The sequence below is a fragment of the Neomonachus schauinslandi genome, chromosome 1 (genome assembly GCF_002201575.2).
Source record: "Neomonachus schauinslandi chromosome 1, ASM220157v2, whole genome shotgun sequence".
Taxonomy (NCBI): domain Eukaryota; kingdom Metazoa; phylum Chordata; class Mammalia; order Carnivora; family Phocidae; genus Neomonachus; species Neomonachus schauinslandi.
In genome coordinates, this window is record NC_058403.1 from 164812622 (window position 1) to 164836955 (window position 24334).

The 24334-nt window shown below is 46.0% G+C and overlaps 1 protein-coding gene across 4 annotated transcripts in view; it reads right to left on the bottom strand.

Moving 5' to 3' along the window:
* Positions 1-9132: 9132 nt before the first annotated feature.
* The window catches only part of LMCD1 (LIM and cysteine rich domains 1), a 59430-nt gene continuing 44228 nt past the window's right edge, over positions 9133-24334 (bottom strand). For all 4 annotated transcript variants that reach the window (XM_021695218.1, XM_021695220.1, XM_021695219.1 and 1 more), the window contains 2 exons: positions 11772-11987; positions 9133-9818 (listed from right to left, as the gene is read on the bottom strand). In XM_021695218.1, coding sequence (XP_021550893.1) covers positions 9660-9818; positions 11772-11987 — 375 coding nt within the window. In that variant the 3' untranslated portion in view covers positions 9133-9659. The remainder of the gene's footprint in view (positions 9819-11771; positions 11988-24334) is intronic.

Here is a 24334-nt window from a genome sequence, read left to right on the forward strand (position 1 = left end):
TGCTCCACTTTGCGCTTATCCTGTGACTCTAATAAAGCTACTTCTCCTCCCTGGCCTCAGTTTCCCTATGTCTTACCTGGCTTCTAACCAGCCCTTTCAACTCTAACACACTCCAGCCTTGCTGCTCCAGGTGGTCCTCAGGCCAGGAGCAGTGACATCACCCAGTGCTTGTTAGAAATGCACAGTCTCAGACCTCAACCCAGACCCACTGAACCAGAACCCACATTTTAACAAGCCCCCAGGTGTTTCTCATAAACACTAGGTGCAAGAAGCACTTCTCTAGAATATCACCTTCCTGGTGTGATGTTAGCAGCGAAATAAATTAGAGGTGTCTGGGGATTTCCATTCCTGAGTTGTTTAAAGTCCTAGGGTGAGTTAGGTGAGACAGAAAATGCTTGGTCTTATTAATGCAACATTTCCCTAGGCACTTGCTTAAGACATTGTAGGACCCACTGTGAGTCTGAGGGTCAACAGAACCGCTCACCATTCTTTTTTTTTTTTTTTTAAAGATTTTATTTATTTATTTGAGAGAGAGACTGAGATAGAGAGAGCATGAGGGGGGGAGGGTCAGAGGGAGAAGCAGACTCCCTGCTGAGCAGGGAGCCCGATGTGGGACTAATCCCAGGACTCCAGGATCATGACCTGAGCCGAAGGCAGTCGCTTAACCAACTGAGCCGCCCAGGCGCCCTGCTCACCATTCTTAAAACACACATGGCACAAATTCAGGACAGGTACCACCTGGCTTTGAAATGGCAGCTTGACTTTACCAGTAAAGAAAGAGTATCTATATTCACAACTGTGTGTGTGTGTGTGTGTGTGTGTGAATAGCAAAATGCTGAAATGTCTCTCTCAGTGGGGAGGTCCTATTTGGGCATTTGCCAGAAGGTCTCAAGAAATCAGAAATGAGAAAACTGATGAACACATTTGCTGATGGACTTTAAGAAAGATGCACAGATTTTTAAAAAAATCACTGTTTCCAAGAGTAGCGGAGATTGCCTTTGAGTCATCTTCCAGGGTCCACTGTCCGGTAACACAAACAACAACAATAATGGTAACAGCCAATCCTTACTGAGTGCTTACTATGTGCCAGGAGCTGTTCTCAATCTTTTAACCTGCATAAACCCATTTAATCCTCAGATCAGCCCAATAAAGTAAATACTATTACTATCCCCATTTTATAATGGAGAAACCTGGGAATGAAGTGTAACAGTTTATCTAAGGTGACCCAGCAGAGCCGGGATGGGAATGGATGCATCTAGCTCCATGCTGTCAGTGACAATATTACGCTGCCGAACACTTGGAATCTATTTGCTGGGTGACTGGGAAGGACCAGGCCGCTGGTGGCCTATTTGCAAGGAGCCCCAGGGATATCTTGGGAAGGGACATAGGCTGGATTCTGCTCGCATGCCCTCTTGTCTGAGTAGATAAGTGTCTGTTATTTGTTACTCTCTTCTGATAGATGGTAAGTCCTTCCACAGCAGGAACCATGCCTCCTTTGACCGCTATTGTATTTCTAATGCCTTAGCATGGTGTGCTTGGGCCATAAGTGCTGAGTAAATGCCTGGTGAATGAATGAAGAATGAACTAGTGAGTGAGTGGCTTATTGCTTGGAGGACAAATCACAGAGTCCAACATCAGTGCAGTCTGGTCAAGGGCTGAATCACTCCCACAGTTGGTTGAGACTCTGAACCTCTGAAGGAATCACTGAGGGCTTCCTGGAAGAGGGAGTGTTTGTGCTGAGCCTGGAAGCAGAGTTGCGGAAGGCTGGCCTTTCAGGTGGGAACAAGTATGGAAAGTGCAGCATTTGCACTTTCCGGTCCAAGACGTCACAAATGCGTCTCCTGCAGAGGGGGGACCACACAGGCAATGTATTGAATAGACACCTTCCCGTTTGGCTTGAGGCTTTGGCTGGAGCACGTTCTTCTGTCCAGCTTTGGCACCAGATGGTCCCCTTGCATGGGCCAAGGATGCCCGCCTGTCTGCTCCTTCTCCCTCCCCCCGCTTATCAGCTGAAGATGAACTCCGTAGAGCTCTCCTGTCAACTGAAGCACAAACCATTCCCTTGTAGGGCAAAGGCTCGTGATTCTTTGCAACAATATTTCATAATTTATATATTTGATTAAAAACTGGAATCTGCGCCAGCAGCCTGCATAATCTAACATATTGGGATCATTAGCTGCTTGTGTCACTTTTCTATTTTAAAACTTTCCATATTTGAACTCATGGAAGTACATCCTTCACATTTATTAAACTTTTCCCATAAAAACAGTTTAGTAAGGCGCCATCATCTTTCATAGAATTAAAATTAAAAAAAAGGCCACAATAAAACCCTTTAGACATTTCCTTTAGGGAATACCATTTTATTTAGGCCTTTAAAAACATTTGTGTTTTCTTGCCAGTAATTAAAAAAATATCAAGACAAATGAGATTTTTAGTGGCTTGATAATTAGTTCAAGATGAGCTTTGTGACTTGGCTTCTATCCTTGCTCTTTGGGGCAGGTCCTCCTAGGCCTCTCAGGAACCTGCGTTCCCCAGTCCGGGACAATCTTAGTGCCTTCGTTCCTTGGGTTGGTTCGCTTCCAACTTCTCAGATTGTTCCTTTTCTATGCTTTCCTCCTGTTGTTTTATCCACCCTCCTTCTCTGCAGAGAACCAAGCCAGCTCTACTTCGCCCAGCAAGCTCCCCCCGCCCCCCAGCCCCTTCCCCTCCAGCTCTAACAGGGCCTCTCTCTCACTTTTTTTCCCACAAGAAGCCTGTCTCAGGTGACTTGCTTGTGGCCCCCTTTGTGAATCCCTTCTCCTCCGCCTTCAGGTGGCTGGTTGGCACGTGATTTGGACACTGCCAATCACAATAACACAGTCCTCTGGTGCAGTGATTGGTTGAGGGATAGGCACGTGACCCACATTGGACCAATCAGAGTCATTCCCAGAAAACCCCAAAAAGAGAGGGTCTTTTTCCTTTGGGCTCCCTAGCTCCAAGGGCAAACGTGACCGTCTGGCTGCTGCTGGCCATGCCTGCTACTGTCTAGGTGAGCTTACCTGAGGATCAAGCCAACATGGAAGGAAACAGAGGTGAGACATGGAGAGAGGAATCAGATTTTTTTCTTTTAAAGATTTTATTTATTTATTTATTTATTTATTTGACAGAGAGAGAAAGCATGCGCACAAGCAGGGGGAGTGGCAGGCAGAGCAGAGGGAGAAGCAGGCTTCCCGCAGAGCAGGGGGAGCCCAATGTAGGACTTGAACCGAGGACCCTGGGATCATGACCTGAGCAGTCGTTTAACCAACTGAGCCACCCAGGCGCCTGAGGAATCAGATTCTTAACTACCTAATTAGAATTACTAGATCCAGTTATTCCTGAAGCTGGCACTCCTCTTGAACTTTCTGACTAGAAAGTGGATTCTACCCAGAGTTTCAGTTGTAAACAAAAATGAGCAACATGGAACACAAGGTTGAAACTTTTTCTGGTGTCTATAAGAAGCTTAGAGGCAAGGACGTTAACTTTGAGTTCCCAGAGTTTCAATTGTAGAAAGTGGATTCTAGAATGTGGATTCCCTCTCATTTTTGTGTTTGTTTGTTTAAACTGGTTTGAATTGGAGTTCCCTCATTTGCAACAACAGCGTCCCAGATAATACTTACTCTGTCCAAACACTTTCTGTTATTCAAGAACCAATGTCCCAAACTCAGACCAAAGAAACACTTTATGCCGATGCCTGTAGTTTCTATTACAGAACAGAGAGAATCAGACCAAGGGATCATTTTGCTTCAAATTAGTAGAATCTGACTGAATGTAAAGAGCTATTGAGAAAAAGGAGCCAACACACTTATTCTTTCAACAGCATCACCTCCAATGTTGGCCATTGCACAGTCTTGTCTTTTATGTAACTTTCTTGTATTTGATCGCAAACATTTGAAGCCAAAGTCTGATAACTCAGTGAGTCAAGCACTCATGTCACATCAGTTGCATCCCCATGGGACAGACTTGATTAAAAATCCAAATGAACTACGGAGAGTAGTGGCTTCAGAAGTATATAATGCACCCAAATGTTTTGGGTATCAGTCACATTGTTTTTGGCTAGAATCAACAAGACCCCACTAATGGGAAACTATATGATGAGGAAATATGTCCCACATGGAGGAAATGTCTCACCCTGCATAAAGAATAACGAAATGTATTGTCTCATGTAACAAGAAGCCCAGGGGTGCGTTCACCGGCTGGATGACATAACCAAGTACCTAGGCTCTGTTTGACTCTCAGGTCCATCATCCTCAGCTTACTGGCTTGGTCAGCTTGTCTCCTCAAGGTTCTAAGATGGCACCAGGAGTTCCAACCCAACTGCACCCCACTCAAGAAGAGGGACCTCCTTGAGAAACGGCTGACAACAAAGCTGGGGTAAAGAAAATACAAGATGAGCTGCAAACTCCTAATTGTGCTGGAATGTTAAAACTGCGTGTAAAGAATGATGGTGACATGTCAAAAGGACAATAGCCAGTTTAAAAGAGCGTTCTTTGGCTAAATTTGGGACAATTTGAACATCCAAATAAATAACGATAGTATTAGATTATAAGTTATTGAGCATCAAAATCAATAATGATAGTGTTAGCTTATAAGAGATTTAATAAAATAGCAATCTATATCTCCAAACTGATATAAATAAGGGAATAAATAAATAGAAGAGAGAGCTTTTCCTTATAGTAGAATGCTAACTAATACATATAGAAGGGATGACTCGATTAGAAAAATCAACATTTGGCAGCTGTCATAGAAATTAATTCAGTCAAGAAACATCAATGGATACTTAGAAGCAGTGGGTGGCATGCTGATGAGGAACAGGATATTAACATAGTATCAAATACAAGCATATCTCGTTTTATTGCATTTCACAGATACTATGTTTTTTTGTTTTGTTTTTGTTTTTTATAAATCAAAGGTTTGTGGCAGCTCTCTACTGAGCAAATCCGTCCGTGCCATTTTTTCTGAGATTTGCTCTCTTCATGTCTTGGTGTCACCTTTTGGTAATTTCCTTAATATTTCAAATTTTTCCATTATTATTATGTTTGTTATGGTGATCTCTGATCACTGATTATGACTTGCTGGAAGCTCAGATGATGGTTCTCATTTTTTAGCAACAGAGTATTTTTTAATTTAAGGTATGTATGTTGTTTTTTAGACATAATGCTATTGCACACTTAATAGACTATGGTATAGTGTAAACACAATTTTTATATGCACTGGGAAACCAAAAAATTCATTTGCCTCACTTAATGGGTGATATTCACTTTATTGCAGTGATGTGGAACTGATCCCACAGTATCTCCAAGATAGGCCTGCACCTTCCCTCAAGATCCTCATTTAATACAAAGGGGAAAAGAGTAACTTAACAAAGGAAAAACCTGGCTTACTCAAGTGTTGAAAATTAATATCAACACCTAATAACACAAATGCAAATCTTGTGTCATCTGTTAGGGCACAATGAAAAGTAAACAACCTCTCTTTCATGGCATTTCCCCCCTACCAAAATGCATAACCTGAATCTAATTATGAGAGGGTATCAGACAAACCCAATTTGATGGACATTCTACTCAATAAGTGGCCTTCTTAGATGTTGAGGTCATAAATGTCAAGGAAAGAACGAGAAACACTTCCAAATTACAGAACACCGAAGAGATAAGATACTAAATGGACTGCATGATCCTGGACTGGATCTTTTTGTAGTAAAAGATATTATTGGTACAATTGGTGAATCTGAGATTTGATGGTATAGTGTTAATTTCTGATTTTGATGGTGGTTTTGTGGTTATGTAGTACAATGTTTTTGTTCATGGGAATTATACACTAAAATACTCTGGAGTGATGGGGCATTGTGTCAGCCACACCCTCACATGGTTCAAGAAGAAAAGTTCTTTGTTCTCATCCTGAAACTTTTTTGGTAAGTTTGAAATTATATCCAAAGGGGTGGGGAAAAGAAAGCAGGACTGTTTCTTCCAGAGCGTCTCTTTCCATTATTCTAAGCAGCTCCCCAGTGGAGAAGCCCATTGGCCAGGCCCGAGTCACATACAGTTTCCTTTTGGAGCCCAGGGCCGCTGGCAACAGTGAGTCCTCCAAGAGCCCTAGGCTGTTTGTCCTTGCATTTAGTTGTTGGGTGCTATTGTAAGGATTGGGGAACCAAAGATAGTGAGACTATCCTCTCAAGAAGTTCATGGGGGTGGGGTGGGGTGGGGTGGGGAACGCCTGGGTGGCTCAGTCAGTTAAGCATCTGCCTTCGGCTCTGGTCATGATCTTGGGGCCCTGGGATGGAGTCCTGCATTGGGCTTCTTGCTCAGTGGGGAGCCTGCTTCTCCCTCTGCCCCTCCCCCCCCCGGCTTGTGCTCTCTCTCTCTCTCTCTCTGACAAATAAAATCTTAAAAAAAAAAAAAAGTTCATTGGGGGAGCCTTTCACCAACTAGTAATTATAGTGCAGTAGCATCAGTCAATGATGACGGAGTGCCTGGGATACTCTCAGAGCCCAGATGAACCTAAAACACCCCAGAGGGGAGGGTGAGGCCAGGGAAGGCTTCCTAGAGAATGGGAATAATGGCAATGGCGGCTCTTCTTTTGGCTGAATGGGGGATAAAATCAGGCACAAGGGAACACTGTAGGCTTTTAAAGCATACCACCTTCCGGTTCTGCTACGGAATGCCCCTCAGCTGTGGCGGTTCCACAGACGAGGCAGCCATTGAGCGGAGTGTGGGAACTCTGGGGAAAGAGAGCAGTCTGAGTGATGGCGCAGAGGTAGGGAAAGCCCGGAGCATGTCTAGGGCCAGGCAAGCTGTTCACCTGGCTTCGGAGTGGGGAGCAGGAAGCAAGGTGGTTCGGGGCCAGGGAAATTAGGAAGCTTGATTGTAAGGCTAAGAAGTTTTGACTTTCTTCTGGGTGTGCAACAGGGAGCCCTTGACTGTTTTAGAGGAGGCCTATGTTTCTGAGCAGTTCATCTGGGCAGTGTGGAGAGGGGTAAGTTCGTGGTAGGGAGACTCACTAGACGACTGTCAGTCTGGGCAGAAAATGTTCAAGGTGAAATATGGCCTCGGGGATGGAGGGAAAGCGATGACAGGAGAGAAAAGACCGTGCTGAGTGACCCGTCTGATGGGAGAGGAGTGTCAGAGAGGATTTACTGTTCCAAGTACAAGCGTTGGGTGTCATTAGTAGACAAGGGGATGGCAGGAGCATGCTCTGGGTGGTATCTGGTGGGGTCGGTTGGGGGACATCACTCTACCCACAGTGGTGTGGACAAAAAAACCAGGACAAAATTAGTCAGGCATCATGCTGGGGTTTCAGAGAGCATATATCCAATAATCTGTCTAGTCATTACCACCACTGCTTAAAATTCTCTGAAAGCTCCCCATTGCTTTTAGGACAGACTGGTCTTTTCTGTGGCCCACAAAATTGGTGTACCTCTTGTGTCTCACACCCATCCTCCCTTTCTGCATGCACCACACTAGCCTTCTTTCAATCCCACCCATGGGGGATACAGTCACCACTGTATTTCCAACACGAGTAAATAGGTATTGAATAAACTGCTGTTACTTCAGTCACAGGGCCTTTGCACATGCCATCCATGCATCCATGCTTAACCATCTTCCTTTTCCTCTTGGCCTGCTCAGATTTACTTACCTTTTAGATCTCAGTTCAAGTATCACTTTTCCGGGAGCACCTCTCCTGACCTCCCTGATTAGGTCCAATCTCTTTCATATGTTTTATAGATACATGTACCTCCCCTTTCTGTAATTTTACATTGACTTGTAGGAATATTTGCCTAAGGCCCATCTCCCCCACAGACTGTAAAATCCAGGGGGCAGGGAGCAGGGGGCACTGTTCTTTCTGTGAACACTTTATCTCCTGTACTCAGCATGGGTAATGGAACTCTGTAATGCCCAGTGGCTATTTGCAGAATGAATTAGTGAGCCAGTGAATGAAGGAATGAATATTCCATTGGTGCCTCTGGGAAGGGATTGAGAAGCAGGTTATGCTTGAGAAGCATCTTATAGGACAGACAGAATTTCAACAGATAGTGTTGGTCTTCAAGAAACCAGCACAAAACTAGCAAAATCACAGAAGAGGGCTTGATCAAAGGCAGTTGGTGAATGTCTAGGAGAAATAGGGAAATGGAAATCAAGAGAAACAGAGTTCCAAGGCCAGAAAGACAATTAAGCCAGATTTTGGAAAGATCTAAATGTCGGGGAGGTCTTGGTTCTTAACTTGAGACACTGGGGAGCCATAGAGGGTGGGGAAGGAAGAGGACACCCCCAAAGCTTCTCTCTGGGGAGACGGACATGCCTGGGAACAAGTGGCTGGAGACAGGAACTGGAAACAGAAAACCACCAGGCAATTGCAATACCTTTGGTCGAATGTGCAAAGCTGGGGTATTGTAGGTGAGAGATGAGCAGAGTGAAATTCGGGTGGGGAAATGAAAGAAACTTGGCAACAGATGGGAAGTTTAAGAATGAACAAAAGCCACGGGTGACTGGGCTGTGAGCTCGTAAGACTCATGTCTTTTTTGTCTTTGGATCCCCCCATAGAAAAAGAGATTCCTTTTCTTAGAAGTCGTGGAAAGGAAACTAATCTGGGAGCTACAAATGCTCAGAGAGGCCATAAAAAGAGAGGAAATCTGGCCCAAAGACCAATTCTATTTGGCTCATTCAGGGTTCAGTTGGCAACATTTAAAAGCAAAGAGATTTCTCATAAACATCCCATATTTCTTCAAGACTGCCCACACTGGTCACCGTGTCCCCCGGGGCACCCTTTGGCTGAGCTCAGGTGGCTCTGCGTGGCTGCTCCCCAGCACTCCACCTGGTCTTACTCCCGGAGGAGTTCCCTCATTACCTGTGAGGGCAGCTGACCAGCTCCCGGACGCTGCTCTTCGGTGTAGCAGGAAACACGACATGTTCTATCACGGATCTGGGGCTTCCTAGAACTGGGGGGCGGGGGTTCGGCCTGGAGGACCTACACTCTCAAAGAAATCTGATGAGATCCAGTTGACAAAGAGGCACAGCAGCACTTAGGGTGTCTCCTGCCACTATAGCGCTCAGGGTCACAGAGCTCACCGGACACCGTGAAATCTCTGCCACGGTGTAAATAACTACACCGGGGCATATGTGGATTTCATAAAACTTTTATTGATACGTTTATCATGCCAAAAAAGGTTTTTTATTTAAAATTCAAATTCCATTTGAAAAGGAGCCACAAATGATTGTTGGGGTCCCAGCCTGCTCTGGGAGGAGCCCCTACGTTCATGAGAAAGCACGCACATTCTACAGCTACGTAATCTGATCACCCAGAACCGTATTCTGGGAAACTCCTAGAGATCCCTTGCAGGATGCCAGCCGTGTCTTTAGTTGGTAGTTGGGAAACAACAACAACAACAAAACTCCATTCTAAGACTTCTCAGAACATTGCTGGCTTTGAAACTATTGACCCTCAAGGATCTACCACCACCCAACCTAGAATATATGTATGTATGTGTGTGTGTGTGTGTGTGTGTGTGTGTGTGTATATATTCCCACTGACATATCACTGTTTTTGTTGCTTGCTGCTGGCACATCAGACCCTTAGGATGGCCTCAGCACACCTGGCCTTCCTTCTGGGTGGGATCCTGTGGGTTCCGGCTGTGGATGGGCAGCCCTTCAGGAGCGCTTGGACTTGCTGCAAGTCGGGCACAGAAGCTGCCCCTTGGTGACGATGTACGCCCGGCCGCTCAGCTGCTGCTCACAGCCCTCACAGACAAAGTGCTTTCGGTGCCAGGCCAGGTCTTCCACGCGCTGGTAGTCCTCTGAGAATATGATCTGGGGAGCAGAGGAAATGCATGACTTGGGTTCTGTCCCTAGTAGAGACAGTGCGTGGAGGACAACTTGTAGATGGTGGTTCCTCCTCTCCCATTCTCGTCTTGACCTTTAAATGCATCAGTGGAGGATTCTGACCTAAATCTTAGGCAGTAAGTACAGTATTTGGCACAGGTCATGATTGCATCTTAGCTTCTTAGATGGAAAAAAAACCATTCTCTGCCACAGGCACGTTTTACTTATCTAGCATCCAGAATACTCTTTGGCTCCAGTCCAAAGCCCAGTTGTGTTCTGAGATGGGATTACATACCCCAGTGAAGACCGCCAACCACAGCTAAGGGCCAATGGCCAGTCTTCAACAGCAAGGTCACACAGGGTCACGTGGGCTTGGAATAAAGTAACACTTTGGAATATGTATATATGTATATATATGCTCAGGAATCCCTGAGGAGAGCAGAACAGCATTTAAATGCATTTTATGATTTGGGGGGAGCCAGCTGCAAATCACTTCATCTTTCTGTGCCTCAGTTTCCATATCTATGGAATGGGGACATAAAACCGACCCATCCCACAGGGTTTTATGAGTGTTTATGAGCTACATGTGTTACTACATATGAAGTACCTGGCGTAGTGACTGAGACACAGCCGAGGCCACGGGACTGTCATTGACCTCTCTGAGCTGTTCTCTTCTCAAATGTAGAATGGAGATAATGATGGTCTCTCCCTAAGAGACTGCTGTGAGATGTAAATGGCACGTCACCTACCAAGTATGGAGGAAATGGCTGACCCATTGTAAGCCCTTAATAATGGATGGAGTGTTGCGACTCTAAGTATACTGGGGTCCTCACAAAACTGAGGTTGTGGTGGGGCGCCTGGGTGGCTCAGTCGGTTAAGTGTCTGACTTCAGCTCAGGTCATGATCTCAGAGTCCTGGGATCGAGCCCTCCCTGCTCAGTGGGGAGTCTGCTTCTTCCTCTCCCTCTGCCCCTCCCCCAACTCATGCACACGCTCTCTCTCTCTCAAATAAAAAATCTTAAAAAAAAAAATGAGGTTGTGGGGCAGGCCTGCCGACAGTCCTTTCCCCTCTTAACCTCTCTCGAACACACAGTTATTAGGTAAGACATTTGTAGGGCTTTAACTTCATATGGAGAGGAACATGTGGAAGGTGGGAGGAGGGGGGAGGCAGATACTGGCTCAAAATGAAGACGACGTTTCTAACCCTTATATGTGCCAACGATGAAGGTAGTGAGTTTCCTGTCGTCACAGGCATGCAGACAGGAGTTACCATTATCATAATTATCATTGTCACTGTTAATATACCTTAGAGTTCCTCTAGCCTGAACTCATATTGGAGAGTCAAACCCCTTTCATGGCATCTCTATTGTATTAAGTTAATGTTTTAGTATTATATCATGTCCTATCGTATTACCTTATAAGACTACTAGTAGCTCCTATTTATTAATTCCTTGGTCAGACCCTGTGCCAAGCGTTTTCATGCATTATCTCATTTAATCCTCATAGCAACCCCTTGGGATGGGCCTATTTTCCTCCCATTTTATGAGTGGTAAATTGAGGCACAGAAGTTAGGTAACCACACCACTAATCGTGCAGAGCCAGGTTTGAATGTGGGCAGTCTGCTTTCTGGCACCCGCCGCTCCCCCCAGAGTGTTCTTCCGAGCACTTAGTAAGTGCCAGGCATTGTGCCAAGGATAAGACCTGACAAGAATGATGTGTCTGACCCATCCCGAACGACCCCATGAGCGTGAACTAATTTCTGCCCCCCTTTGCAAAGGAGGAAACAGAGGCCGAGGGCAGGACACGAGCTCTGAGCCTCAGTTTTCCTATCTGTGGATCACGTCCTCAATGGAGCCACACTCACCTTGGCCTCTGGGTCCTCTCCCACAGTAGTGGGAGTACCCTCCCCACTGCCCCGCACCCCCGCCCCCCCGACTCTCACCTCATCACAGCCAGAGCACCGGGGCCGCAGGCTCTCGCAGTAATGGCGGCCACACCAGGGCGCGCCGTCCTTCCAGAAGTAGATGAGGTCCACCAGCGGCTCAGAGCACTTGACACACACAAAGCAGGTGGGGTGCCACTGCTTGCCGTAGCCTGCCCTGTCTGAGTATACCACAGGGCTGTCGGCGGGGGCCGCTCCCTTGCAGAACTCACAGACCTAGAAGGCAAGGAGGGCACCAGGGACACAAGATGGTCAGGAGAACACTGTGACACGAGTTCGAGTTTCCACTCGTCTCTCTACTTCCTGAGGGCCCTCCAGCTTACTGTACCTCTCTGTTCCTCAGTTTTCTCACCTTCACAGTGGGATAATAATATTGCCTACCTAGTAGATTGTTGTGAGGACTAAATAAAGTAGTTGTTTAGCTCAGGGAGTCTCAAACTTTTTATCCTCAGGACCCTCTATATTCTAACAAATTATTAAGAACCCCAAAGAGTTTTTGCTCATATGCATAATAGCTGTTGAGATTTACCATAAGAAAAATTAAAACTGAATAAAAAATGATTTATTAATTCATTTAAATATAATAAACTGACATGTTAACATAAATATTCACAATTAAAAATAACTGTTTTCCCAAGCTGAAAAATTTAGTGAGAAGAGAGGCACTGCTTTATATTTTTGTAAATCTCTTTACTGACTAGCTCAATAGAGGACTGCGGGATTCTCATAATTGCTGTAGCTCCTTATCTCTTGCATTATGTGGTTTTCTTTGAAATATATGAAGAAAATCTGACCTCACACTGGTATGAAGTTGGTTAAAGGAAGGGAAGAGTATTTTAATAGGCTTTTCAGATAACTATGGAGATTCTTCCTTATTCTATACCAAAACTGGACAGGTGGTAGTTTCTCAAAAGTCAATGTGGAGTCTGAACCATATCAATCAACCTTTCATCCAGGTTACATTAAAATCCAGGACCACCTTGTACTTTGGATGGATCTTTTACCCATTTACCCATATATAATTATTTTTAATGAACTTTAAGTTTTAGAAGAGTTCTAGATTTACAGAAAACTTGTGAAGATAGTACAGAGAGCTCTCATATACTCCACACCTCAATTTCCTCTGTTCTTAATGTCTTAGAGTAATATGATATACTTGTCACAATTAATTAACCAATGTTGATATGTTAGTATTAACTAAAGTCCCAACTTTATCTAGATGTTCTTAGATTTTACCTAATGTTCTTTTTCTATTCCAGGATACATTACATTTAGTCCTCATCTCCTTAGGCTCCTCTTGGCTGTGACTTCTCAGACTTAACCTTTTTTTTTTTTTTTTTTTGGAGAGAGCGAGAGAGCAAGCATGACTGTGGGGGTGGGGGAGCAGAGGGAGGGGGAGAAAGAGAATCCCAAGCAGGCTCCATGCTTAGCGAGGAACCAGATGCAGGGCTCTATCTCATGACCCTGAGATCATGACCTGAACCAAAACCAAGAGTCAGACACTCAACCGACTGAGCTTCCAGGCACCCCTAGACTTCCCTTGTTTTTGATAACCTTGACAGTTTGGAAAAGTACTGGTCATGTGTTTTGTAGCATGTCCCTCAACTGGGATCTGATGTTATTGTCATGATAACGTTGGGAGGAAAACCACAGAGGTTAATCGCCATTCTCATGACATACTATCCAGAGTACATACTTAATCCGTCAAATCTTTTGAGTCATTTTGGAGTTATTTCTGGCTCCTCACAACTCTGGTGATGCTGATGCAGATGATGGCGCTCTCATTTCCTTAAGTCCAGCACTATGCTCAGGATTGTGCACACCTTACTAATACCCCTTACAGAAACCCTGGAAAGTTACTTCCCCTCCTAATTTAGCTCCCTTTTAAGGAAATCATTATTTCCCTCCAGACATAGAAAAACTGAGGTTTAGAGAGATTCAGTGGCTACTCAGTAATGTACAGCTGACAGGAGGCAAAGATGGGATTTGAACAGGGGCCAAGCCTGACCTGGAAGCCAAGGTTCTTTCTACTGCACTGTGTGTAGCCGCCAGCAAACTGCAACCATGGCCAAACCCTGCTGCTGCCTGGACCCGTAAGATCCACCAGCTAAGAATGGATTTTACATTTGAACTCCAGTTCAGTGAAATGTTTTCTCCCAAAAAAGAATTCCATTTTTCTCATTAGTGGACCTATATTATGGACTGAATTATGTCCCCCCCCGGCCCCAGATTCCTATGTTCAAGTCCTAACTCCCAATGTGACTGTATTTGGCCATAGGGCCTTTTAGCAGGTTATTAAGGTTAAATGAGGTCATAAGGGTGGGGCCCTAGTCAGATAGGACTGGTGTCCTTATAAGAATAAGAGAGAACAATCCCCCTCTCTCCCATTCTGTGCACGCACAGAGGAAATGTTGTGTGAAGACACATTGGGAAGGCAGCTATGTACAAGCCAGGAGGAGAGGCTTTATCAGAAACCTATTGCACTGGCACTTTGACCTTGGACACGTAGCCTCCAGAACGATGAGAAAATAAATTTCTGTTATTTAAGCCACCCAGTCTGTGGCATTCTGTTATGACAGCCCGAGCTGACCAATATAACCCGTATTACAAAAACCTATGCTTAATGATATTATTAGATCTTGAATTTCAGAAACAGAAAACTCAGTGGAAATTTGTTTTCTCTCTTGTTACATAAAGTACCTACATGATATCATCAGTTTTGGCTCTTGGCCTACAACACCTGAACTATTTACCACCTGGCCTTCCACAGAAAATGTTTGCAGAGCCTGGCTTTAGATGAGTACTCGATCTGACTAAGCATCAATTATAGGTCAGCCCAAACAGAAATATTATTTTGCCATGCAAAGATGAGTAGGCATAAGTTAAGAGCCTAAACACTTGGCATTCTTAAGTTATAGACTTGAATTACATACTTAATATACATTCTTGTATACAAAGAGGAAATAAAAGTTATGATGATGATAAGTAGGGAAAGAAAACCAAATGACGAGGAACGCCCATGTACTGACAGGGGTCCCTAAGCACAGTAGTTGTTGAATGAATGGCTAGATAAAAAATGTGTTTGGCTAATTGATCCAGACTGCCTGACGATGGTCCTTAGAATGTGCTAGACCTGTTTCAGTTATGCCCCCACGAATGAATGGTGTGAGTCCTTCACCACAATGAAAACCCTGTTCCCCTGCACATGACTGAGTCCCAGCTCCCATGGAGCTCATCAGAGGGTCTAAACCAAAAACAAGCGATGAATCATCATTCATTTATTTTCACCATCCCTTCGGCACATCTGGGAAGTGTAAACTCTTTGGCAAGTGCTGTATGGGCACCAAGTGAGTTTTCTGTCTGGCTGGCTTTCTGTATTTCACAGGACGAAATTTCCAGCCCTTTTCCTCCCGCGCGGAAGGGACTTAGTGTCAATCCACCAAACACCCAGTTGGGAATCACTGTGATACACTGGTGGGGCTCCCGACTCCAGATTTCCCAGATGTTGCTTAACATGGAAGCAGGGAAAGGGATACAAATGCACCTGGATGCATCTGGGGAGCACTGGAAGGCACCCACACCCCACAGAAGGAAACAGAGGGATGGGAGGTCAGGAAGGTAGTCTGGGGGCCGTGAGCCCAGGTTATGGTTGCGACTTCTGGAGGTAATGGGGAACCATTACTGGTTCTTGAGGCTGGGGGCACTGCATTTGGTTCTCGCTATGGCGAGATAATTCTAGTGGCGGCAGCAGCGTGTAGGGGGAAGGAAGAGAGAATAATCCGTGCCCGCAGAGCTTGGTCCCCGCCACGTCTGAAAGCGCTGTCTCAAGGGCCTCCCTCAATGAGGAGTGTCCCTTCCTTCATTGTTCCCCCGGCATCCCTGACTTATGGCCTCGTTACTACCAGGAGCCTGCCCTTTTCAAAGCAAACAGTGTCACTGCCATTTTATGAAAACAAGATGTCCGGGTAATGAGCCCTGTCAGTATGTGTCAGGAACCAATTTCCTCCTCAGGCCTCTGATTTTCCGTGCTCCTTTCCCTGTCATCTCAAAGGATAGATCTGACAGTGTCCCGGTTCTGTCAGCCTGGTGGCCCCTCAGTCACGAGGGGCAGGCTGGCAACCAAGAGTCAGAATGCTTAGCCTGCTTGGTTCCTATGATCCTGGCCTTGCCTTTCTCTGCACAAACTTATTCTCCTACAACCTTGGTACTGAAGTTGACAATTTCTAAATTGCAGTGGGTGGCTGAGAGTGGGGCTAGCTATGTGACCTTGGGCAAGTTACCCAACCTCTCTGTGCTTTAGTTTTTTTTACCCATCAAATGAGGACTCTAATAATATTAACATCATATAGTTGTTCTTGGGATTAAATGAGATAATAGAGTTAATGGACTTTATAAGGGCTCAATAATAGGTAGCTAAAATCTCCTGTTGTCCCTACCCCAGTCCTCTTTATAGAGGAGAGGCCTGTGGCTCAGAGGGGTTAAATCACTTTCCCAAGATGACAAAGACATGTTGAAGGCAGGATGTGCTTTTGGTTTGGAGGCCTGGGGTTTCTTTCCGTAATACCACGATCACGCATATTGAAAGGAGGTTATTCCTCCCATCAATGAGCTTTGTTTTTTCCCCATCTCCATTTTTTCCATCTGTGCACAGCCAGAGGGTAGAGTTGCGTGAACTGCATTGTCAATCACTACCCCAGACTCAGCTACAGTCAGTCCCTTCTCCCAAACCACCCCCTGTAAGACAGTGGTTCTCAGGCCTGAGTCTGCCCTGGCACCCCCTAGAGGGCTTGTTAAAACAGACCACTGGGCCCCACACCCAGAGTGTCTGATTCAGACAGGTCTGGGATGAAGTACAGGAATCCGCAAGCTCCCGGGGATGCTGGTGTGGTCAGGGGACTCAGTTTGAGAACCACTATCATAGAGTGTTTAAAAATGACCTTAAAAATAAGCTCAGCAGAAATGATACCACCAATTTAGTTCGGTTACAGCCCAAAAGCCAATTTGAATTCCTGGGATGCTTAAATTCTAGACAATTTTTAAGAAAGCCCAGTGTGGTCATTCTCAGACTACTTTCCCTATGAAGGAGATACTGTGGCCAAGTAAAAGTCCCTTGGGACTACGTTAAAAGGCATAGAGAAGAACACTTATCGCTATCATATCAATTGGTTCTTATTCATACTCTCAACCATCTAAAATCAGAGCTTGCCCTTGAGAATCTTTCTAACATTTGACACATAGCTTAATTTGCAGACTATTTCCCCCTTGAGGGGAGGAGGTGTGGCACAAATCTTTCATTGGTGGAACAAAGGTGAAGTTTCTCCTTGTGCCACTGAAGTTTGGCCCTGTCCCTGTTCAAATGGTGAGAGATTCTGAATGAAAAGGGTCTAAATGAAAGGGTTTGAAAATTCTGTACTTTGGGCCTTTGTCAAGTGTTAAAACACCTGCTTGGAGAAAGCTGAGGAACACTTTAGATGTTGCTGCCTCGGGAGCTAAGACCCCGTAGGGTTGAGGTTCCCTTGGTCATGGTGTGTGGAAATGTTGGCAAATTCTTGGACACTCCTCCAACCCATGGATGTCTAAGTCCCTTCTTCTGATTGTTGACCCTCCTTAATGACTTGCTTCTGTTGAACAGAATGTAGTGGGAGGGATGTTACCGATTCCTGAGGTAGGTCGTAAAAAAGACAACACAGTCTCTTCCACTGGGATCTCACACACGTTGGGAGCCCTGGGCAGGCAGGAAAGGAATCCCGAGACCTCTTTGTGAGGGCAACCCTGTGGAGAAGCCACACAGAGAGAGGGGAAGAGGCCCAAGGAGCCCCTTCCTGCCTGGTCCAGCCCAGCTGGTTGTGTCTTCCTAGCATCGAAGCCACAGACCAGTGAGACAACGAGCTTCACAAGCCTCCAGCTCCCAGCCTACAAGCTGTTCCAAATGATGCCACATGGGCAGAGATAAGATATCCGCCACTGAACCCTGCCCGATTGCTGATTTGTGAGCAGAGCAGATGTTATTTTTTTAAGCCTCTATACCTTGGGGTGGTTTGATATTCAGCATTAGATGACAAGAACACCCAATGTGGGCAAACAGAATCATTAAGGCTTCTGAAATGGGAGTAACTGAGACACAAAGTGTTTTAGGCAACAGTAGGTTAGGGATAGTGGCCAAGGGTTACGTGGCCAAAGAACTGTCTCTAAGGATGGAGTTGTGTTGGCCTTCAGAGAATGATCAACAGATATGGAGAACCCTCTGAACCAGCAATAATCTCTCTCTTGGGGTTGCCAGAAGTTCTGTCCCAATCATTCTGTTCTTTTCTGGAAGGCTCTTCTCCAAAGGCCTACTCAGTCTAAACCCAGAGTGCCTTGTGAAAATCTCACTATTACAATACAGTAAATATTAACACAAGGGCCTTGAATTCAGGCGCTGGGTTCTTTCCAACACAAATACTCAACAATTTATTTATAAACAGCATCTCCCCATTTCCTCTTATGGTGATTATTCACCATCTTTGCAGCCTCGTGTATTCCAGAGGTTTTTTTTTTTTTTTTCTTATTTTTCTTGCCTTTTTTGGCCCAGTGTCATTTCTGGCATCTTTAGACTCTTGCGTTCTGTTCCCCCAACCCTGTCATCTTCCTGAGATTCCTCACGGGACAGATTGGGCAGGCTGGGTGCAGTGGTTAGGGTGACGGGCTTTGGAATGAGAGCCATGCCACTGCTTCTTCATCAGTGAGCCCTCAGACAAGTCACCCACCTCTCTGAGCCTCAGTTTCGTCATTAGGAACATATGGCAGGCCCTGGCTCATGGGAGATGCTTTACATACGGTGGTCACTGTTGTTGGCCAACCATTTCACCTCATGCTTCTTCTTGGGGCAGATTATTTAATCTGGGGCTCTCTGCCGAGCAAGGTAACATGTTAGGCATTTCTAACTGACTCTCCCTCCTCACTGGTTATCTGATAAAGGGGGAACATGGAGCCAGGAAGGCTTCATAAATGCTACCCTCGGAAGAGAGGCCATCAGCCCGGGGGGTTCTCAAATCCAGCTTTGATGAGTGTATAGGCAAGGACTGGCTTCCCGCCAAAGGATCCCTTACATGGGATCGTCTCTGTTGCAATGGCTGTGCGAAGTGCCTGCAGCTGCATGGTTGCTGAGGAAATAGAAGCTTCCATTCACTGGAGTCTTTGTGGGGTTTGGGGTAAGGCAGGCCTTAGTTCCAGTTCTGGCTTAACCACTCACAAGCTAGATGACTAGAAAAAGGGGAAATTAGATTTTGTAGGAGAATTCTTAGGATTCAGTAAAAAAAAAAAAAAAAACAACAACTATGTGACGCCATTGGCATAGTGCCGGGGCACAATCTAGATAGTCAAGGGATAGCAGCCGACATCATCATCATCATCGTCATCCTATTAACCTATATAATGGCAAAATAAAGTTGGATAAAATCAAAGTAATTCATAAAAAGCTAGTAACCATCTTTTACAGTGGTTCGAGTTCAGGGGTGAGCAAACTACATCTGTGGGCCAAATCCTGCCCACCACTTGTTTTTGCAAATAAAGTTTTATTGGCACACGGCCATAGTCATTGGTTTAGATCCCAGCTATGGTCTATGGCTGCGTTAGGGCCACAGGGCCAGAGCGAGTAGTTGTGACAGAGACCGTATGGCTTGCAAAGCCTAAAATATTCACCATCTGCCTTTTACAGGAAAAATTTGCCAGCTCCTGTTTTAGTCAATGGAATATGATGCAGCCCACTCCAGAAAAAAAAAAAAAAAAAAAAGATGCTTGTGAAGCCTATGTGGCAACATGGAAAAGTATTTATAGCATAAAAAATGGGATAAAGGGAATTTTCTGTGGAAAAAAAAATCCCTTTAATGTCATTAAAATATCTCCATTGTAAAGAAGGAGGGAGGCAGATGTTGAGAAGCTTGGTAACCATGGTGATTTCCTGGGCCTTTTGGCCTGGGTTCTCCAGCTCAGACAGGGCTCAGGATGCGGGGGTGGGGCGCTGGTTTCAAATTCCCAGAGAGGGGCTGGCAGGAAAGCCAGCCTGCTGAGCCCACAGCCAAACATCTGCTGCACAAAGGTTTGGAAGTCCCTTGCCCACAAATATGTCCCTTGTTGGGGCAGGAGTCGGGCTGAGCAGCCAGCTGCTGTAAGTTTCCATCTGAGAGGCAGACCTCGGTGGGAGGGGTGCTGAGGGGAAGGGGCTGGGTGGGGGGCACTGGCAGGGATGATAAACACTAAAGGGTGGGGATTACTCCGAGTGCTATGTTCTGGCTTTCTTTCCCCTTCCTTCAGTTACAAGTTTGGGGTGTAGGGAGAGGCGGAAATTCCACGCCCAGGAAATCCGTATATTTCATTTCTGAGAAAATATCAAGCAAGTAAGCATTCTAAAGGCGGGGAAATGGTTTGGTGGGGCTGTTAACAATCAGAGCACTGAGGTCATTGCCCTCGCGGCCCAGGCGCTCATAGGTTCCATCTAGGTGGGAGAGGTGGGGAGCAGAGGGCCTGGAAAGTCGATATGGAGCTTATCCATTCTGGAGTGAATGTTCCAGGTTGCTGCAGTTGGCAGTTCCCTGGCCATGGAGCCCTCTGAAGCCCTCCAAACCCAGGAGAACTCATGGTGGGTGAGACTGGGGTGCGGTGGGCAAGTCCTTCCATTGTTCTTGGCATGCAGACAAGAGGCCCCCAGATTCTTCACTGGATTGGGCTGTGGGTGACTCCAAACACTGCTGCTCATCCAGCAAACATAAATGAGCACACCTTTGTGGTGTTGGTCCCACCCCAGGGCTGCTCATACTCCTCAGGGCTGGTGACACACAAGGACCTGGGATGGGAGTCCCAGCCCCACCTCTTATCAGCAAGCCTCTTAACCTCTCTCTGCATCAGGTTCCGCATCTGCGAAATGGGTGTAACAACCCCTACCTCTCCTGCTAGTTGTTAGGAGAGTTCGAAGATATGAATGAGCCTGCTGAGGGTTCGAAGACATTAACAGTTTCCCTCCCACCTGCCCCCCTTCCTTGCCAGCATATACACATGGGGCAAGTAAAAGAGGGAGGTGAGATATTTTGGGTTTTTAATTGGCCTCACTGATTCAAAGGGCACACTTCGGGTGACAGCGGCTGTTAGCCCTTGGAATTTTTCTACTGCGGTGTCTCCTCATGAAGACAGATACCTCCGACAGCATTTCCCAGGTGTCCTGCATCTCTTAACCTCAATTTAATAATGATGCTTTTGAAGAGGGCTGCTCTGAGGTAGGCAAGGGCAGCCACAGCTCTTGGGTTCACTCCTCAGATGTGCCTCGGCTGATGTGAGGTTCCCCTGTCCCGTCAGGGGGGCCTGAGTGTGGGCCCGGAGCTGGAAAGCTGGGGTGCACATCTGTGAGCTGGACTCAGATCTGAATAACCCCGAAGGCCCAGCCACACGGGGGAGTTGGGCTCAGAGGGTGCTGTTCCCCCCAGCTGCCTGGCCCACCCACTGTTCTATGGCCTCACCCCTAACTCAGCCCCTGGGGGCATTTCCACATGGGCGATTTGGAAAAGGCTTCTGGCAATAGTGTTCCTCGGGTCTGGATAACCCTTTCCTCTGAGCACATTTTGGTGGAGGGGCTTGGTGAGGAGGACTCCAGGGTCTGACTCAGCCGTTGCTGGCTTCAGGCCCCTCCCAAGCTCTCTGAGGAAGGACACCATGGTAACAGGAGGACAGCAGCTTGACGGAGCCAAGCGAGTTCACTGGAGAACCGCCTGCCGTGTAGGCTGACTGCAGTGCGGAGGAAAGGGGGCTTGTGGCCTCAGGCTGCTGAGTAGTGTGGTTGCGTGGGGTATAAAGCAGTGTATAAAGCAGTTCTGGGTTTCCAGAACTCCCCATGGACCATTCAGTGGGGAATGGGAGAGTGCTGTGCAGTGTCCTCAAAGCTGGACTCCCTAAGCCAGGAGGCCAAATACATCTAGAAAATGCCTTTGTTGTCATCTCTTCGATCCTCACCATATGCCAGTTTGGCGATATCATTTTTCCTGAGCTTATATATAAAATTATTTTTATACTCCTTAGCAGTGGTTCTCAAAGGGTGGCCCCCAGACCAGCGCCAGCATCAACCTGGGTGCTCAGTAGAAAAGCTGAGTCTCTGGCCCCACCTGCCCCTACTAAGCAGGGAGCTCTGGGGTGGGGCCCAGCCCTCTGGATTTTAACCAGCCTTCTGGGTGATTTAAGTTTGAGAACCATTGCCACAGCCTACCAGAGGCTCTCAGAAAATCCTACCACAAAGAAACCCATGTAGTTTTGGTCACTCTCATGTCTCCTAAACTTACATGGCCATGTAACCCCTTTATGGCCTAATATCCATTAGTTTTCCAAGGAACAAGCTTTGGGCAACAGGAAAGATGGACTTGGGGTCTGACAGGTTGGTTCAAATCCCACAGCTTTTCTTTTTAAGTTCTTGGGTAGTTGGGAGCTTTAAATCAGATACTCTAGTGCTTAGCGCTACCTTGATTCAGAGAAAGCCTGCCACACATAGCTGCTAACGATAGTAATAATGATCATTCTTTGGATGATAAACCATACTATGTCACCAATATAGTTCTAGGAAAATAGGTTTCATGTGTCCTTCCTTTTGCTTCCATTTTTTCCCCTAAATCACCACTTGGATTTGGGGTGTCAGTCTGAGTTCTACAATATCCTCCCCACATCTGGGTTCTCAAATTGAACGCCCTAGCCACTTCTGGCAGAGTTCATTATCCTCATCAGGGGAGCAAAAATCAGGATTCCTGCCTGATGCCTGGCTCTGGTAAACTGTCCTACACTGCCCTTTTATGAGAAATAGAAGGCAAAGCACACAGGATGGCCAGCACCCATGTCCACTTAATGCGGCTACTCACTGGGCTAAGGCAGAGCAGTGCAGGGAGCATACATCCACAACTAAGTTTGGGGTTGCTGGGGACACCCTATCTATATTCTATGTCTATCTAGCTGCCTTTATAGGATTTGCTCCCTGGATTCAAGGAGATAAACAGGGAGTTATAAATAAGAGCACCCAGCCTTTTTTCTTCCTGGAACAGATCATAAGCAGGGTTTTATAACTCTGCATCACATAGTAGGACAAGTATCGGATCCAGGTTCTACTCCTTAGAAACTATGGGACCTTGGAAAAGTTACCTACCATCTCTGAATCTCTGATTCCACACCTATAAAATGGGTTTGGTGAAATTCACCCCACTAGGCAATTGTGTGAATTAAACAAAGACCTTGAAAGAGTGGGCAGGTATCTGGCACAGAGCAGGTGCTTAATAAATGTGAACTTGAATCCCATCATCCTCCTGGGCAATATGGCCATCTAGATTGTCTCCATCGTTCGAGGCTCTATTTAGTTAGAACACTCACTTATTCATCCATTTGTTCATTCATTCCTGGTTCACATATTTATTGAGCACCTACTATCTCTATCAGTGGCACCTGCTGAAGATACAGAGATGAAAAAGACAAGCCAGCAGCACCTAGAGGTGACATAAATACATGACATACAGACCTGAATCCACTAATTACATGACTAATTATCTAAGCAAGATTGGGGTTAGGGTAAGGAAGGAGAAGGCCGTCTTTCCCAGCCAGCCCAGCCCAACCAGTACTGGCTTCCTTCAAATTCCCTGTTCATTGTCTGATCTTGTTGTTTATATACTTCCAAACTGTCACAACTACTTCCTAAAGTTAACAGTAGGCAGAGACCCGGCATCTCAGGCCACCTTTGCCCCACTTCCCTGCTGTGCAAATATGTGGGGCTGAGTAGAGGATAAAATACGTTCTCAGATCAGCATATCTCTCCTGGGAATGGCAATTGGGAAGTGTCACAATGACTTAAAGAGATCGCCCTCCAACTTGGAATTAGGTGGTATTTATGCTTTAAGGACCGATGACTATTTGGATAGAGAGCTGGATGGAGAGGAGACTAATTTATGAAACATGGTAACTGATCTAAATTTTTTTTAAGTTGCTGGGACATGTATTCTTCCTGAAAAAATAGGTCTTTTCAACATATTTCCAAATTTGTGGTAGGGAAAATAAGTTTTGTTTTTTGTCTTAAAGTTCTCAGATTAGGGGCACCTGGGTGGCTCAGTCAGTTAAGCGTCTGAGGTCGTGATCTTGGGGTCCTCGATCAAGTCCCCCATTGGGCTCCCTACTCAGTGGGGAGTCTGCTTCTGCCTCTCCCTCTGCCTCATCCCCCCCTGCCCTCTCCCCCCGCTGCTTGTGCTCTGTCTCTCTCAAATAAATAAATAAATAAAATCTTTAAAAAAAAAGTTCTCAGATTAACAGTGTGAGGCCATAGTTCACTGGATGGCAATCCCAGATGAATGGGCCAACACATGGAGATTGGACGTACAGGATGCAGGTTTTGGATGACAAGTTTGAGTCACTGCAGGGAAGAAGGAGCCCGGCCCTCTCTGAATGTAGTGACAGCATCATTGGGGCTGCCATCTCCCTGGGATGTCTGGCTCACACAGGTGCCTGCCAGCCTGTTAGCAGCAAGGCAGGTAATTTGCTTGAGGGCTCCCTGTATTGGGACATTTATCTCCAAATCC